We start from the raw sequence: 16,180 nt of genomic DNA, 5'->3' as shown, positions 1-16,180 counted from the left end.
TTTATTGTAAATCTTTAATCACTAATTTGATAGTTGCTATTATAATTTTATACAGCGTTAAAATAATTTTATAAATTTAAACTTGATATTTCAATAAAATTTCTTGTGGATTATTTTCCTATAATTAAACAAGTCTAGTCTAAGAAATTAAGTTAAAAATAAACATATATTCGATTAAAAATTCATGAAGTACATAGTAATGTTTTGTTACCACAAATCACTTATTTTATATCCGTATAATTTGTGTTTATAGCGGTAAATACAAAGAGAAAACTAGATCAAGCCAAATACTATCAAGCTGGAGGGCAAAAAACAAAGTGAGGAAGAAGAAGTGAGGTTATTAAGTTGTTTACAGGGTACTCGATTATTTTAAATTTGTATGTTGATTTTGCGGTTTTCTATTTTTGCCTCGTATTACTAAAAGCAAGTAAAACCTAAAACATTATTTTAAATATTATTTGTTCGATCATTCTCAACTTGAATTCTATTATACAAGACGTTTTCATAACGTTTAATAACTGATATTAGAATTTTTTGTTTGTAGGCTATAGAATATTTTTTGTTATAGAGCAATTCTCTAATATCATGGATTTATCTAAAATAAGTGATATAAAGATATCAACATTTATAAATCCACATTTGTTTTGGATAATTATTCAGAATGAAGAAAATGCAATAAATTTTTGTAGCTTAAATAAAGAAATGAAAGAATGTGTAACTATAACAAATGATTTTGATAGTACTTCAAACTATTTTAAAAAAGGAGAGGTAAATATATTCAGTTGGTTAAGTTACTGTATTCAATTATGTTAAAATGAACTTCTAGATTGTTGCCGCTCAAATCAATAACAAATTATATAGGGCCATTATTGAAGACATAATACCTAAAAATTCCTGGAAAATTACATATATTTTATGGTTAGTTGATCTAGGAACTATGAAAGAAGCGAATTATGTTTTTAATCTTCCAACTAATCTAAGAAAAACACCCCATTTTGCCTTACAGGCCAGTTTAAACAATGTTAAATATGTGAATCAAGTGAGTAAACATTTGTTTTTTTATACGTAGTGATTTAGGCTAATGGTTCCTTATTTAAATAACAGAATTTTTAAACAATAATAAGTATTTCAATTTCAAATAAGTATTTTAGTACAATATTTTTGCTCTTGAGGGGAGCAATTCCTATATCAGGGCCAACTCCAACAAACCTTCGTCCAATAAAAAATTTCCTTTATCCTACCTAAAAATTTTCACAATATTTTTAAAACCATTAATTTTTGCTTTACTCTCTCCTTCATTTTCACAAATTAAGTAGATAAAGTGTGGTTAAGCAATGTTGATAACATTGTCCTTTTATAATTTGTGATTACTATACAGGGTGTCCAGAAACTGTTTTGTCATTAGCAAGCTAAAGATACTAGATTTTATGTACACCTTTAAATTCTTCTCAAGGCAGCATTGAAAGTAGGAGGAGCTACTGGTACATTATTTTCTTCAATTTTACAGAAAGTTTTTATGCATATAATACCAATAAATAAAACAGATGTCATATATCACTGCAAGTGTAAAATGTACTGGGTGGGCAACTAATAACGGCCGTCAGTCATATCTCAGGAATTGTTTATATTACAGCTTCTTAGAAAAAAATTTTGTCAGAGGTGGCCCGAGAAACACGTGGAAATTATTTTCAGAATTTGAGATCCACTACTAAAAGGCGTATTTGAAAATATAGAATTAAAAAAGCAATTTTTTTAAAATTCGCCCAATTAAGTAGCACTTTATATATTATAGATGGATTGTTCCACAAATTCTGAGCATTTTCCATTTCACAAGTTTTGGTCTATCTCTTCAAATAATATTTGCGGGAGAGTGGGAACCTTGTTATGAAAAAATACTTGTCTGGTTCTGCTTAACCGATTGTTATAAACTTGATGTTGTTTTGAAGAGTTGTTGTCAATACAAAATATATAAATTCTAAGTAATTTAAAAAGCAACGTGAGTACTAGAGGGAGTGGAAAAGTTTATATTGTCACCAATCAGGGAACTTAATTTTTGTTGAATATTTTTGAGGAGACTTGTCAGTTGTTCAATATCAACCCATTAAATTCCACTGCACACCATCACAAAACCTTAGGTGCTTTGGAAAATTTGCATAAACATTTAACAGCCATCTTCAAATACAAATTCCACCTTATGAAAGGAAAAAATGCGTAGGATTTGTTGAAGAATTTGATTATGGTATATAAAGTACCACTTAATTGGACTGGTACAAAGTTTTGAGTTTGGTCATCCTCAAAAAGTACCAACTCTCTAAGAAACTTTTGGATGAAAGTTATATGAACATAAAATAACATATAGCATCTGTAGGTTGTGTTTGAAAGAACCGTGCTATTTATGGTTTATTTTGTAGATTTTAGAATATAATTCTTATGGTGAACTTGTTAAAATTAACAAGGGTGTATTGAATCCGACACCTAGCTCTCGACAAGAAGCCATGAATTTCTTTTTGACTGGTCATAATTTCAAATTCAGTTTGGAAAAGGAGGAAGATGGAATTCTATTCGGAGATATTCTTTTCAAAAATAAGGAAAACAAACAGGTTTCTCTTAGAGATTGCTTATATAATACTGGAGCTATTGTTAAAGAACCAATTGAAGGTATATTTGATTATTAAGTGACTTATTATTAATAATTATAAATTTATTTAGTGATTTATTGAGCTGCAGTTGTAAATATCGATTTGCTTTATCAGGTGTCACAGATTTTATAAACAACTACAAAGAAAGGAATCTCACTGTTATTTCTAAAATATGTCAAAGTGAACCGCAACTTTTTGAAAATAAAATATATGAAAGTGTTGGGATAACTTGTAAAACTATCGTAACTAAAATTCTTGAAGAATTTCAATGTAGCGACACATTAACCTATGTCGATAAAGTAAGTACACTATAAAGTGAAAAATGCTCTAATAATCAATTTTCAAGATTAATTTCATATACATTTTTCTTTCGTTTATTACATCAAATTTTCTTTAGTTCGACTTTTGCAACAATTTATTTTCAATTTTTTTTCATTTGTTTATAATTTTTTCAAATTGATTTAAAAATATTTCAAATCTCTAAATTTTCAGGAAGCTGAGCCTTTGTGCAGCATCAGTGATTCAAAAAATTTTAACACTTCATTAGATCATCCCTTGCCGGATAATCAATCCCCTAGTGTAAAAAAATTGAGGATATTTCAAGTGATAGAGAAATTGAGGGGTCAAAAAAACGTTTCAAAATTGAATCAGAGTACCACTTCTGATGCCACTGTGGATACAATTGAAGATCAATCCAAAAATAAGAATGCCATTGAATCTGCTTCTAATTACACTGAGAATAAAACTGTTGATCAATTAACAGACAAAGATGTCGCCCAATCTACTTCAAAGATGAATGAATTGATGAAGAAGATGAGAAAAAATCGAAGAGCTTCAAAGTTGAATCAAACCTTCACTTCTGATACCACTGAAAATGAAATTGATGATAAATCAAGAGACATCAAATCTGCTTCAAATAGAAATCAATTGTGTGGAAAAGAAAAGGATATCGAAAAAGGGAAATGGAAATATGGTAAGTGTTGATTTTTCTCAGTTAATCTTTTCAAAATCCTTTTATTTTTACTTAAGGAATAATTTTTTTAAGAATTAGATTTAGTGATGGAAGGAAAAATAATTCTTGGACCAGCAGGTTCTGAACGAACTTTAGCTAACAAAAGAAGTAAGTATATAAATTTTTAATGGAAATTATGAATTATTGTTTAATGGTTTTAATTTTTAGATAAACATAAAAAGAATCCAAGTTCCCCAAAAATAAAAATAAATAAAAATTATATTGGTACGAACAAGTCTCCTAAAAAAATGGTTTGTTCAGATAATAATTCAAAAATAATCGAACTATCTTCAAAGGAAGAATTGAAACTAGAATATGTCCAAAGTAATTCTTCAGAAGCAGAAGCTTCTATCAATGAAAAAAATAAGAGAATGAAGGAACAACGCTCAGAAGATTCTTCGAATAGTACCAGATGCTCTGAAAGGAAATTTCATGAAATCAAAGAGATTACAATATCTCCTATTACTCCTAAAAGGTTTTCAAGATTACTGTCGAAGAAACAATTAACTGGTTTCAAAAGTAATTCATCAGATAAAGGATCTTTTAGTGAAAAGAATATTGATCCTACTCCAATGGTTACTGGAATGAAGGAACAAAGCTCAGATGACTCTCCAAGTAGTAGAAGATCCTCTGAGGAGACATTTAACGAAGTTGAAAGGGCTACATCTCCTTTTTGTTCTGAAAGTAATTCATCACATGAAAGTTCTTTGGGCAGTGAACAGAATGTGGATTGTAGTCTAAAGGTTACTAGAACGAAGGAACAAAGCTCTGATGACTCTTTTAGCAATAAAGGATGTTCTGAGAGAAAATTTAATGAAGTTGAAGGGGCTACAGCACCTCCTATCCACCCAGAAAGTTCTCCAAAAGTACTTGAACAATGGTCAAAGAAACTAACAACAGGTGTCAAAAGCAATTCTCCAAATGAAAGTTCTTTTAGTGAACAAAAAGTGGATCCTACCCTAAAGGTAACTAGAATGAAGGAACAAAGTTCAGACGACTCTTCGAATAGTATAAAATGGTCTGAAAGGAAATGTAATGAAGTTAATAATGCTACAACATCTTATATTCACCTAGAAACTTCTCCAAAAGTAATTGATAAACCATCAAAGGAAGCATTAACAAGTTTTGGTAGCAATTTTTCTTCTGATGAAGGTTATTTACAAGAACAGAATGTGAATCCTTATATTGACTCTTTTAATGGACAAAAATACCCTAATAAATGCAGTAAGGATGTAATATCTTTGATTCATTCCGAAAGTATCTCAAAAACAGTTGAACAATCAGAAGAACCGAATCTAACAGATGCCGATTGTAGTTCTTCAAAGGAAGATGGTTCTTTAACAGATTGTAATATTCCAAGTTCAGATTTTCAACATCTCCAGCCAGTTCAACCTTTAAAAATAAAACCGCATTGTAACTGTAAACAATGCACTATTTGGACTAAGGAAGAGGATATTTCTCTAGAAAATATGGATACTACCTCAAAGGTAGCCAAAATAAAGGGAACCAGAACAAATTTATTATTCAAAGAAAATGAAACAGTCGATTCTGTTTTGAACATCAATTCCGTTGATTATGCTTTCATGAATAAGGTTGAAAAGCAGTCTACACAAAAAGTTTTGGTACACAGGTGAGTAAACAATGGCTTTTATTATTATGTTCCATCAAAATATGTTTATTTTTAGCGAACTAATGATAAATCCAGTTCATCAAATCCCCAAACTCACTTTTCACAGAGACATCCACATCAGTTTATACGATCTTCAATACAGACAAGCGAGACGTATTCAGATTTACACCTGGTCCGCTATCTTACGTAACCAACATGTGTTCATGATACACGGACCTAGAACTGGTAAATCTATGGCTTACATGCCTTGTATGTTGACCTTCATTTTGGAAAAGCATGACAGATATGCTACTCTGCTGAAAGTCTCTGGAGGTCCTATAGTTATTATATTGTGTAGAAACACGGATAAATGCGAACAATTGTCGGATTTGGCAAAATTATTGATGCAGAACAAAAAATGTAACATTTCTTTAGTGACTTATCCACTGGGACATGTTAATACTGTAAGTTACACTTAATTTGATTTATTATTAACTTTAAGTGTCTACGTATCCCATCTTTGTATTGGGAATTATCTCTAAAAACAATAATTGTAGACTAGCAGATCCAGAAATAGTAAAGAAATTGAAACAATAAGTACAGCTACATTGAAGTAGATAAAAAGTTGTACCAAGATAACCCGGAACCAGTAGTAAACACACAAATAGTTACCATAATATGGGACGCACACGTACAGACAGACAGAAAGACACTAGCAAACCAGACTTGATAATAAAAGATAAAAGAAAACAAAGCCTATAGTTAGATGTAGAGATCTATCTATCTATTGGACTACAATATAATGCAAAAAGGAGGAGTTACTTAAGTATAAGAACATATGTAACTAATGCTTCTGGATCAAAGTAGTGCAGGACCTGAGAGTCATTAGCATGTGATTGAACGTGGGCCAACTATTGAAACCTGTGGTACACAGCAGCCTCAGATGAACTGTCTGCCTTCTTCCTTTGAAGTAGGACCTAAAAAAATTACAAGATATTTTAGCTTTGCACAAAGAAGATTATGATCCAACACATTAAACGCATTGAAGTAATCCAAGGAGACAGATATGAGAGCTTACACCTTACCCAGTGTTCTTATTATGTTGTCAGTGATATTTAACAGTTGAAGTGCTACGGAATCATGACTGATGCACGAGAAAAAGATTATTTTTATGTAAAAAAAAAGAGTTCATCTGGGTGTACACCGTTCGCTGTCATCCAGTTTATAAACAAGATTATCTAGTTACAAATTAATTCAGGAGGATCCATAACAAAGTGAAACTTCTTAACACGTTGACTGCCAATTACGAAATAACTCATATTTTATCGCACCAAGAAATTTTTTTTCAAATATCACAACTAAGAAATAAATTTTTTTTTAAAGCCTACATTTTCTATACCTTTCAGCAGTAAATTTGCATTTTTAATGATTTCATGCAATTAAATAAAATTGAGAAAATTATCTTGGCAGTCAACGTGTTAATTTTATAGCTATAATCATATACTGACATACATAGGGTAGATTTAAGGGTACTCTGGAATTGGAGTAAATATTCCAAGTGCCTTAGATCTTCCAGAAATTCAAGACACTATCTTCTAACTTACTTAGATACAAGATTTTGCAATTCTCGTTATGCCCCCCAGTTTCCTGTTGAAGCTTCTTCCTTTTACTTAAACATCTCTTAAACCCATTAGTACCTCGAGGGCAGGAGTTAACCAGGAAGCTGGAGGGTTGCTTACTTGAACTGTCAGTTTTTGGATTTATTTAATTCTTCCACGTTTTGATTCCTTCCTCAGGTTTCTAATAGACAATTTGACTATTCCATGTAGTATCTTTCTCATTAGTACATGCATAATTTTTTTTTTTTTTTTTTTTGTTTAAAAGCAACTAAAAACGTTTTTATTTTATTTTAGAGCCACACAGATATGTTAATAACAACTCCAGACATCTTAATTGACTTGCTGAGGAACAATTCCATCAATTTCAAAAGGTTGTGCCACTTGGTTATCGAAGATGGTGATACTCTTCTAACGAAATACAAAGAAGCAATGGATGCTATATTTGAATTGTGTCAATCGATGTTGAGGAACCGATTATTTTCGAAATCTTTACAATTGGTGGTGTGCTCTGAGCATTGGACTTCTCATATGAAACACCTGATAAAAAAACTGTATCAAGTACCGCTGATTTGTATTGGAAATCCTTTGGAAGCGGCTTTTTACGGACAAGTGGAGATATCCATGAAATTTAAGGATGCAGCTCTTAAGGAACAAGAATTAGAAAGTGAGTTGATTTACTAATCTTGATAATCAGATATTAAGCTGTTATATTTTAGATATATTGAAAGAGGATCACAGAATTTACAGAACCATAGTCATTTGCGAGGAACATGAAATGGATGAAATTGTTAAAATGCTAGGTTTTAGAGGAATTGATTATATAGCAGTACCTTCATCTTTGGGTGCCGAAGATATATTGCATTTGGAAGTTGTTTGGAAAAGTGCCAAAGGGGGATCGTATTCAGGTATATCATAATTTTATTTATAAATGAAATTTTTTGTATGAATTTTTGTTTTTTAGTATTGATCTGCAGCGATTTCGTTTTAAATACTTTTTTAAATATAACTTGTGCAGAAGTTTTGATACATTACTCTCTACCAAGCACTTGGACGAAATTCATTAAACGTTTTATTTGTTTACTTGAAAATTGCAAGAGTCCTTTGGTCACCAAATCGGTAAGTTAAACTGAATATTTAACTACTTGTGAAATGTTAATGAAAAAATAATTTTTTGTAAAGAGTTTGCATTGTAACTAAACAACTAAATTGACACAGTTTCAATACAAATAGTAAATTAACCTCTATAATCACCAGTTTCACTTTTTCCATTTCTCCATCAGGGGCATCAAGAACAATTCCATATGTTTTCAGATTGTCTCGGTTTGATATTAGTTATAGTCCGTTCATACTGATGGGGAGGCATCAATAATATTTGTAATTATGCACAATTTCAATTAATACATCAGTTTTAAGTTTGTCTTAGATTTATATTAATTATAATCCGTTCATACTTATAATGAAGTGAGTAGGTAGGTTATACAAATATTAAATTATTCCACCAGTTTCATTTTCTTCACATCCCCATCAGGGACATCAAGAATATTTCCATATGTTTTCAGATTATCTTGGTTTGACATTAGTTTATAGTCCGTTCATACTTTTAGTGAAGTAACTAATCGGATTATACAAATATTAAATTATCTTTTATTTCTCCTTTCATTTTGCTCATTTCACCATTGAAAACATAATCATATTCGGTCCAATTTCATCTAATACAAGTTTTCAACTTGTATAGTCGATTCATACATATAGTGAAATAACTAAAGACATGATACAAATCTACAGTTAAACTCATATTTATTTTCCCATTTTGTTTTACGATTTGTATTGTTTTTTAGGTTAAATATTTTGCGAAAACTATAATAATGTATGATGGGATTCGTAATGAACCTCTAAAGAAGTTTCTGAACTACGTGGCGTCTACGGACTTGAAGAAACATATACCATTAACATTGCAAAAATATTCAGAAGTATGTTGGTTGCAAACTACAGAAGTTTGAGTATTTTAGAGACAATTGTTTCTATGAATATTTTTTCTTTTTAGAATTTAAAAAAAGCAGAAGAAGAAGAAAAATTAAAAGAAGACATTTGCTTGTGTGCGAACCTGAAACTTTTTGGATATTGTAAAAAAATTGAATGTCCCCAAAGGCACATTCTTAATTCTGATTCGGACGTTTCTCAACATTTTCCAAAATCCGGCAAAATAAAATTCAAAATTGTTAATATCATCGACGTTTCCGTCTTTACTATAAAGGTTTGGTACTTTCCACTTTCTATAATTTAATCTGCCTCCAAGGTGTGCTACTTTTACAGTCGATAGTAAAACAGTTCTAGAATATTCCACGGCTGCTTAGTCATATACAAAAAGGCAAAATCACAAAGGAAAGAATAACAACCTAACATACATACATACATTTATTTTAGATATAGTCCATTCATACATATATTGAAGTGAATAATTCTGATTTTAGTTACTTCAACACGTCGATAACGACAATAAAATCCACGAGTACGACGAAACTTCGAATATTACCGAAGATTTGAGTACTTCCCTTAAATTGGGAAAGAAGAAAGTATCTGATCCCGTTTTGGGTAAACGTTACGCTTTTCACAACATCGATGAACAAGATCCGAATTACTATAGATGCGAAGTTTTGAATATCGATAAGGAAAATGTTAAAATCAATTTGTTAGATAAAGGGACTGTTATAAACAGTACAGTGACTAGACTGTTCTACTTACCAAAGGAATTTGATATTCATGTCAAACCGAGACAAAGTAAGTTAATATATTATTGCTTATTATTTTTTTTTTTTGTAGGAAATTTATATGAAGCGAATAGTATTGAAAATAAGGAGGTAGAAGCAGGAAGAAATATATAGAGAAAATGACGCAAGAAACAACCATTGTCAATTAAATTTAAGAAATGAATCGCAGTGGATGTATAAGTAAAAATTGAATGACCTTGAATATAATGGAGTAAATAAACAAGGAAAATGGAAAATCAAGATATCGATGGATTTACTATATGTAAAGAAAGTGACTCCTAAGGACAGAAAAATAGGTGGAAGATAATATTGACTCCAAAAAGGTTTTTCTATAACTTTGGCAGATGGTTTTTATATTGTCAGTATATAAAATAAACTATTCATCAAGTGGTATATGTCAAGCTGAATACGAAACACCCAAATGGTTTTGTAAAATGAAAAAAAATTGTTAACACACAATTTCTGAGAAAATCGCACAAAAAAATGGATGTAAAAGGATACCAAGTCACTGTTTGACACAAGAAGGTTTAGAGAAGTATAGGACTTTTCGATAACTCGAACAAATGATTTTATTAGTTATAACTGTTCGTCAAAAATATATATGCTTTGTTAGTCGTTGTATGTGCATAAACGACAGTCGATTTACTAGAACATGTATCAAACACAATAGACAAAAACCAATATGTGGTAGCAGTGTTCATTGACTTGAAAAAGGCTTTTGATACTGTTGATGTTGAGCTATTACTACAAAAGCTTCATAAAATGGGGTGTGCCATGACTTTCTAAAAACATACTGATCTGGGAAAAAGAACTATACATTTGTAAATGGTGAAACCGGTGACAATGATAATGAACATATGAAAAAAGTTACAAAAAATTCCCATCTAATAATGTACGGTGAAACCAAACTAGAAGCATTTGTTACGAAATGACTTCTAACTATTCTTTCGAGAAAAACGTTTGTGTATTAGAGAGAGTAGAAACACTCTGTATTTTGCTTAATGTTAAAATTGGAAAGTCAAGAATTCAGTGTTTAGAATTATTTGTATGAACCGTATACTCAAATGTATCTTTTTGAAATATATTTTTATTAAGTTACTGGGTTCGATTATACAATATAAGTTGTTGTTTTTTTATAAATCATGTTATGTTTAATGTATTTTCATTTTTTTAGCTATTGATTGTTACCTAGCAAACTGTATACCTCCATACAGGGACGAAAACTACTCGGCTAAATCATTCTTCAACGTCAAAGTGATGTTAGAGAGTAAAGACTATAAAAACATCATTTTCACCGGAGACATTCGTTTACAACTCAATAATACTTTATGGTTAAAAGATGTATACGAAGAAATTGTTCTTTCGGATGTTATAATACCAAGATTTCAATTATCTCGCGAAATAATAATACAGAAAGTAGTCGAAAATAAATCCAATCAATTAGATAGTTTGTATAAATTGTGCGCCGAATTTGGAATAGATCTTCCTAAATATGATACGCCGATCGTTAAAGTTCCCGTTAAGAAACGAAATGTTGAAAAAAATTGGGCTTATTTGGATACGGAACGAATAAACGAAGTCACTTTTACCAGCGCTTTTTCCCCGGACGAAATCTACGTGAAGTTGAACAAATTCAACAATTTGTAAGTATTTTTTTCGACTATTTATCGTTATTATTAATTTATTTATAATTTCAGGTTAAATAATTTGCAAAAAGAAATCCAACGGAGCATCGAAATGCCAAACTATCCAAAAATTCGAGAAGTTACAGTAGGCGATGTCTACCTAGCGAAAGATCCGAACGGTAACGAATATTGTCGAGTTTTAGCTCTTAAAATACAAGACGATGAAGTTTTATGTTTCTACGTCGATTTCGGCGACGAAGCGTTAATAAAAATTGAAAATTTAAAACACATCCAAGACGTTTACATAACGAAATTACCTTTCCAATGTATAGCATGTCGTTTGTACGGTATACGACCGATATATAATGCTTGGGACGAAAACGTTACCGACATGTTGTATAACTACGCCCACGAACCCGATACTGACATATTCAGACTTTTATATTTGAAAGTTTGTCGAAAGGAAACGTCATCTGTTATAACGCCTACCAAATATTCGGTGTTATTAAAAGACGGTCTATATGAAAAGAAAACGTTAATCAATCAGATATTGATTGAATGCGGAACTGTTTTGGCGAATCCCGACGAGATTTTGGAAGATTTCGAAATTCCCGCACCACAACAAGATCCACCTGAATTGGACGAACATCTTGAGGAAGCTGCTTATATTTGTAGAAAAACAGAAGAATTGGATCGATGCTTTGAAGCGAACGGTAAATATAAATCAATTATATCTACCTTACATTAGATTGGAAAATATTTCGAAGTTCTCTCGTATAATAACTCGATTAAAATGTAGCCTTACTGCAGTCTAGTCTACAGTGCTTAATAGTAGCCATCAAGTAGTCTTGTCAAAATCATAACGCCACCTATTAGAAGGTAGTCGAACAAAGAAACTTTGTACAAATAATAACTTCATCTATTCAACAGTAGCTAAACAATAGTGCAAATAAATACAACTCATAACACCATCTAATCAACACTAGCTGGACAAACCGATACTGCAATTTAATACAACTAATAGCGCCACCTATTAGACGGTAACTATAATACCCTGCAATCGAGTTCAACCGATAACGTCATCTATTGTCAATAAAACGTTTTCGTTTTTCCATCGTATCTAATTATACTAGAGAAAATTTGTCGTATTGAAATGAATTTGGAACGAAGCGACATTGCAGGTGAGTAAAAAGGATAACAGCATCTATTAGGTGGTAGCGAAAGAAACAATGTATTCTAGTATATTTAATAATGCCATCTAACTGGTAGTGCCACCTCTTGTTTGGTTTTAAAACAAAAGAACGTTACAGTGAAATACAAACTTAACGCCATCTATTAAGCGATGGCTATAATAATCTGTACTGCAACTGGTAACGTCCCCTATTGACATTGTAACTTGCTCGTTTTTCTATCATTATATCCATATTAATTAATTATAATAGAAAAAATTCTCTGGAATCCTCGTATTAGAAGCATTTAAAACGAAGCGACATTGGAGTCGAGTAAAAACAATAACGGCACCTATTGAGCGGTAGCCAAACGAAACAATGTAATTTAGTACAAATGATAACCCCATCTATTTAACAATAGCCAAACAACCCGATATTGCAATCGAATACAACTGATAGTGTCATTACACGGTAGTTGAGCACAAGGACGTTGCAGTCAAATACAAAATACGACGCCACCTATTAGACGGTGGCTATAATCTAGTCGAGTTCAACCGATAACGTCACCTATTGTCAATTATTGTTTTATCATCATTGTACCATATTAAATTATACTAGAAACACTCCGAGATTCCCTCGTATTGGAATCCAATTGAAACTAAGCTACATTTTAGTCGAGGAAAAACGATAACGGCACCTATTAGACGGTAGCCATACGAGTACTAACAATAACGCCACCTATTTGATGGTAGCGATCTAACACATTGCATTTATGGTAACAAGGTTGTTTAGTGATTAATATAACTTACTCGTTATATCAATATTAAATGCTACTAGAAAATCTTCCTAAATTTCCTCAAATCACAACTCAATCAAAGCGATATTGCGGATAACGCCATCTATTAGACGGTAGTGAAATAAAGGAATGTCTAACGTTAACGATAACGCCACCTATTATATGGTAACCAAACAAAGCAATGGGTAGTAGACTATTTACAATAACGCTTCATAATGGTAGCGAATATATAAAATACGTAGTGTTGAAGTTAGATCAGCCGTTCTTCTTTGCTTTTTATAACCTGGTCTTTGTCTACATGATTAAGCAGCTCTTCAATATTCTGGATTATTAAGTTTTCTGACTTTTTAATCTACGAGTATGTTTAAAACAAACTGATGCCTGAATATGAATAATTTCAGATGTTTTTTGCCAGATTTCGGTTTAATTTGCACAAATTACAAACCAAACGCACTAAAGAAACTGAAATAGATTTGGATGAAGGGTTGCTAATTCCCAAGTATGACTATATTCTGGAACTTCACTATCAATATTTGTATAAAATGTTTCTATTTGAGGTTTTCGATGTATAGTACAATTGTTTTTCTTCATTTTTTTTTTCATATAGCTGGTGGTTTTGATTCCACTACTGATCAATCAGGAAACAAGAAAGGAGATAACAATTCAGATGATTTGGAACTGTTCACTTTTGGAGATCCTATTGATTTCTTGATAAATGTAAGTACCACTTGAAGGATTCACCTAAATTTATTATTATATAAATTTATTAACCTCAAAAAAGCAAAGTTAAGTTTGCTAAAGTAACTAGAATTATTTTTTACCATCCATTCATATTTCTTGGTCTACTTATAAACAAAGAACAAATTTTTAAACCTAATTTCGTTTTATTAATGTAGATGTAGATAGTTTCCTTCGGGAATCAAATAATCATTCTGATGCTTTCACAATCTTTTCACACTACTTTTATAGAACATGAATACTTCTTCCACTGTAGCATTTTTTCAGGTCTAAAAACACTAGTAATCACTAGGGATCAGATTTGGAAAATATGTGACTTATAATAAGGTACAGCAAGCGTCAATATTAATTGCCTTTCCCTTTTCTACATAGTTAATAGATAATATACCGGATGTATCTCAAACTACAGAGGCCATAATTTTATCAGCTGATTTTGTTTGCTTCAGACGGTTTTCCATGGGTTCAGGCAACTCACATGACTATTATTTTATGTCAGAAGTGTAGTGGGAAATCCAGATTTCATTCATAGGCATATATCGACTTGATAATTAATTTTGTTTTGTTTAAATAGCTCCAAAGCTATTTAAACAAATAGCTCCAATAAATGATGCATTATTTCTTATTTTTGTTCTTTTAGAAGACAACGCAACATCTATTTGTAAAGGTTTTTCATGCTCAAATGATCATGTACAACTGTCTACTATATATCTAAATTTCACTAAACGGTATTCCATAATGATTTTCCGTTTTTTTCTATGTTTTCTGGTGTAACTCTATTTAAAATCATACAGGGTAAACCATGCTTTTACGGTCAAGTTCAAATTCCTTATACCAGTTAAAGATGGTTTATCTTCTTTGAGAAAAGTTATTTTATTATTTTTCGAGCCAAATCTGCCTCTACGATTTTTTTTTTATTAAAAAAAACATAATTTTAATTATTTTTGACTGTTGATATTTTAAGGGGAGTGCTTTGTACTGATGTTCATTAGTTGATGTACTTTTACAGGTTGTAACTAGTAACGAAACATCCCCAACTGACCGAATAAGGGAATTACCTTCTATAACAGCAGCTCCTAGTACAGATTACTGTACCCCAGATGTTTATTGGTCTCAGACTGAATCTACAGTTAAATTGAGTATTAGATTGGCTGATATTAAAGATTACAAACTTACTTTAACTAAAGGCAGGATGTTTGATTTTAAGTGAGTGTTTATTGTTAATGGTAATTTCAATTTATTAATCTATGTTTTTTGTGTACAGGACGATTTATAAAGATAAAACTTATTGTTTAAAGTTGATTTTATACAGACTGATAGAAACCATACAACACACTTCATTAGGACCTGAAATAAGGGTTGTTATGACTAAATCGACGACTACGAATTGGCCAAGATTAATTTTATCCAAACAGAAATCTAGAAATATCCATTACGACGTAAATAAATTGTCAATAGAAGAAAACGAAGGAAATAAGATTTTACAGCTCCCGAAAGAATTTAGTGACTGTTTTGATGAGCTTAACGAAGAAGATCCAATGTATACTGTTTATTCGGATTTAGATAGTGATTTAGATGAAGAACTTGAGAATGATTCAGATTAGAAGTGACTTTTTCTGATTATCATTTTTATAAAATGTTTATTTATGCCTTTTTTCGGCACATTTCGTTCTAACTTTTATTGTTTATTTTGACAAGAGACTGTTAATTTTTTTTGTAGATAGGCTTTAAAACATGAAAATTTTTGTAAAAATAAAGTTATCCTGTAAAAATTTCATGCTTTAAGTAGCTCTGAAGATTGTAGAAAAAATATTTTATATCAATTTCTCAATGGGGTTACTTAAAAACTTGCTTTTAACAGTTTTAAGTTATACAAACAAGATGAAAATGTATTAAATTACACAATAGACATCAATACAAACAAAAATTACACTTGCTACATTCTAAAAAAATAAAATTAATACTGAAAGTTACTGAAACGTTTTCACTGCAATACCCTAACATAACAATTTTTAATTTTATATATTTATATTGTTTTATTTGTAACGGATGTTTATTTTTAGGCATGATTTCTCGGGGACTTTGTATTCATTTATTTAATAAAAGATTTGTTATACAATGTGTATCATGTTATTTCTAGCGCTTTGAGGGAGGAAATTTCTCAACTCTTTAAGAAGCAATAAAACCGGAAATAATTTAGTCTACATA

At 30.9% G+C, this 16,180-nt stretch overlaps 1 protein-coding gene across 1 annotated transcript; it reads left to right on the top strand.

Annotated features, from left to right (window-relative positions):
- Positions 1-322: 322 nt before the first annotated feature.
- Positions 323-16,045, top strand: LOC130448402 (putative ATP-dependent RNA helicase TDRD12). The gene is made up of 20 exons (XM_056785773.1): positions 323-356; positions 545-768; positions 827-1,039; positions 2,412-2,658; positions 2,754-2,938; positions 3,132-3,612; positions 3,685-3,759; positions 3,820-5,281; positions 5,337-5,724; positions 7,174-7,543; positions 7,596-7,784; positions 7,841-7,995; positions 8,718-8,849; positions 8,924-9,133; positions 9,351-9,657; positions 10,822-11,290; positions 11,345-11,985; positions 13,845-13,954; positions 14,982-15,178; positions 15,237-16,045. Exons 2-20 carry the CDS (start codon positions 586-588, stop codon positions 15,574-15,576), a joined length of 6,354 nt encoding a protein of 2,117 aa, XP_056641751.1. The 5' UTR covers positions 323-356; positions 545-585; the 3' UTR covers positions 15,577-16,045.
- The last annotated feature ends 135 nt before the right edge of the window (positions 16,046-16,180 follow it).

Source organism: Diorhabda sublineata, chromosome 8, assembly GCF_026230105.1.
Source record: "Diorhabda sublineata isolate icDioSubl1.1 chromosome 8, icDioSubl1.1, whole genome shotgun sequence".
Taxonomy (NCBI): Eukaryota; Metazoa; Arthropoda; class Insecta; order Coleoptera; family Chrysomelidae; genus Diorhabda; species Diorhabda sublineata.
Note: the sequence above shows the minus strand (reverse complement) of the source record. Positions and strands in the feature narration are given on the sequence as shown.

Bases quoted from the DNA above. Each gene is read 5' to 3' on its own strand.
- LOC130448402 (XM_056785773.1), top strand. From the start codon at position 586: ATGGATTTATCTAAAATAAGTGATATAAAGATATCAACATTTATAAAT. The intron at 1,040-2,411 runs GTGAGTAAACAT...TTTATTTTGTAG, and splicing joins ATGTTAAATATGTGAATCAA to ATTTTAGAATATAATTCTTA. The intron at 3,760-3,819 runs GTAAGTATATAA...TTTAATTTTTAG, and splicing joins AACTTTAGCTAACAAAAGAA to ATAAACATAAAAAGAATCCA.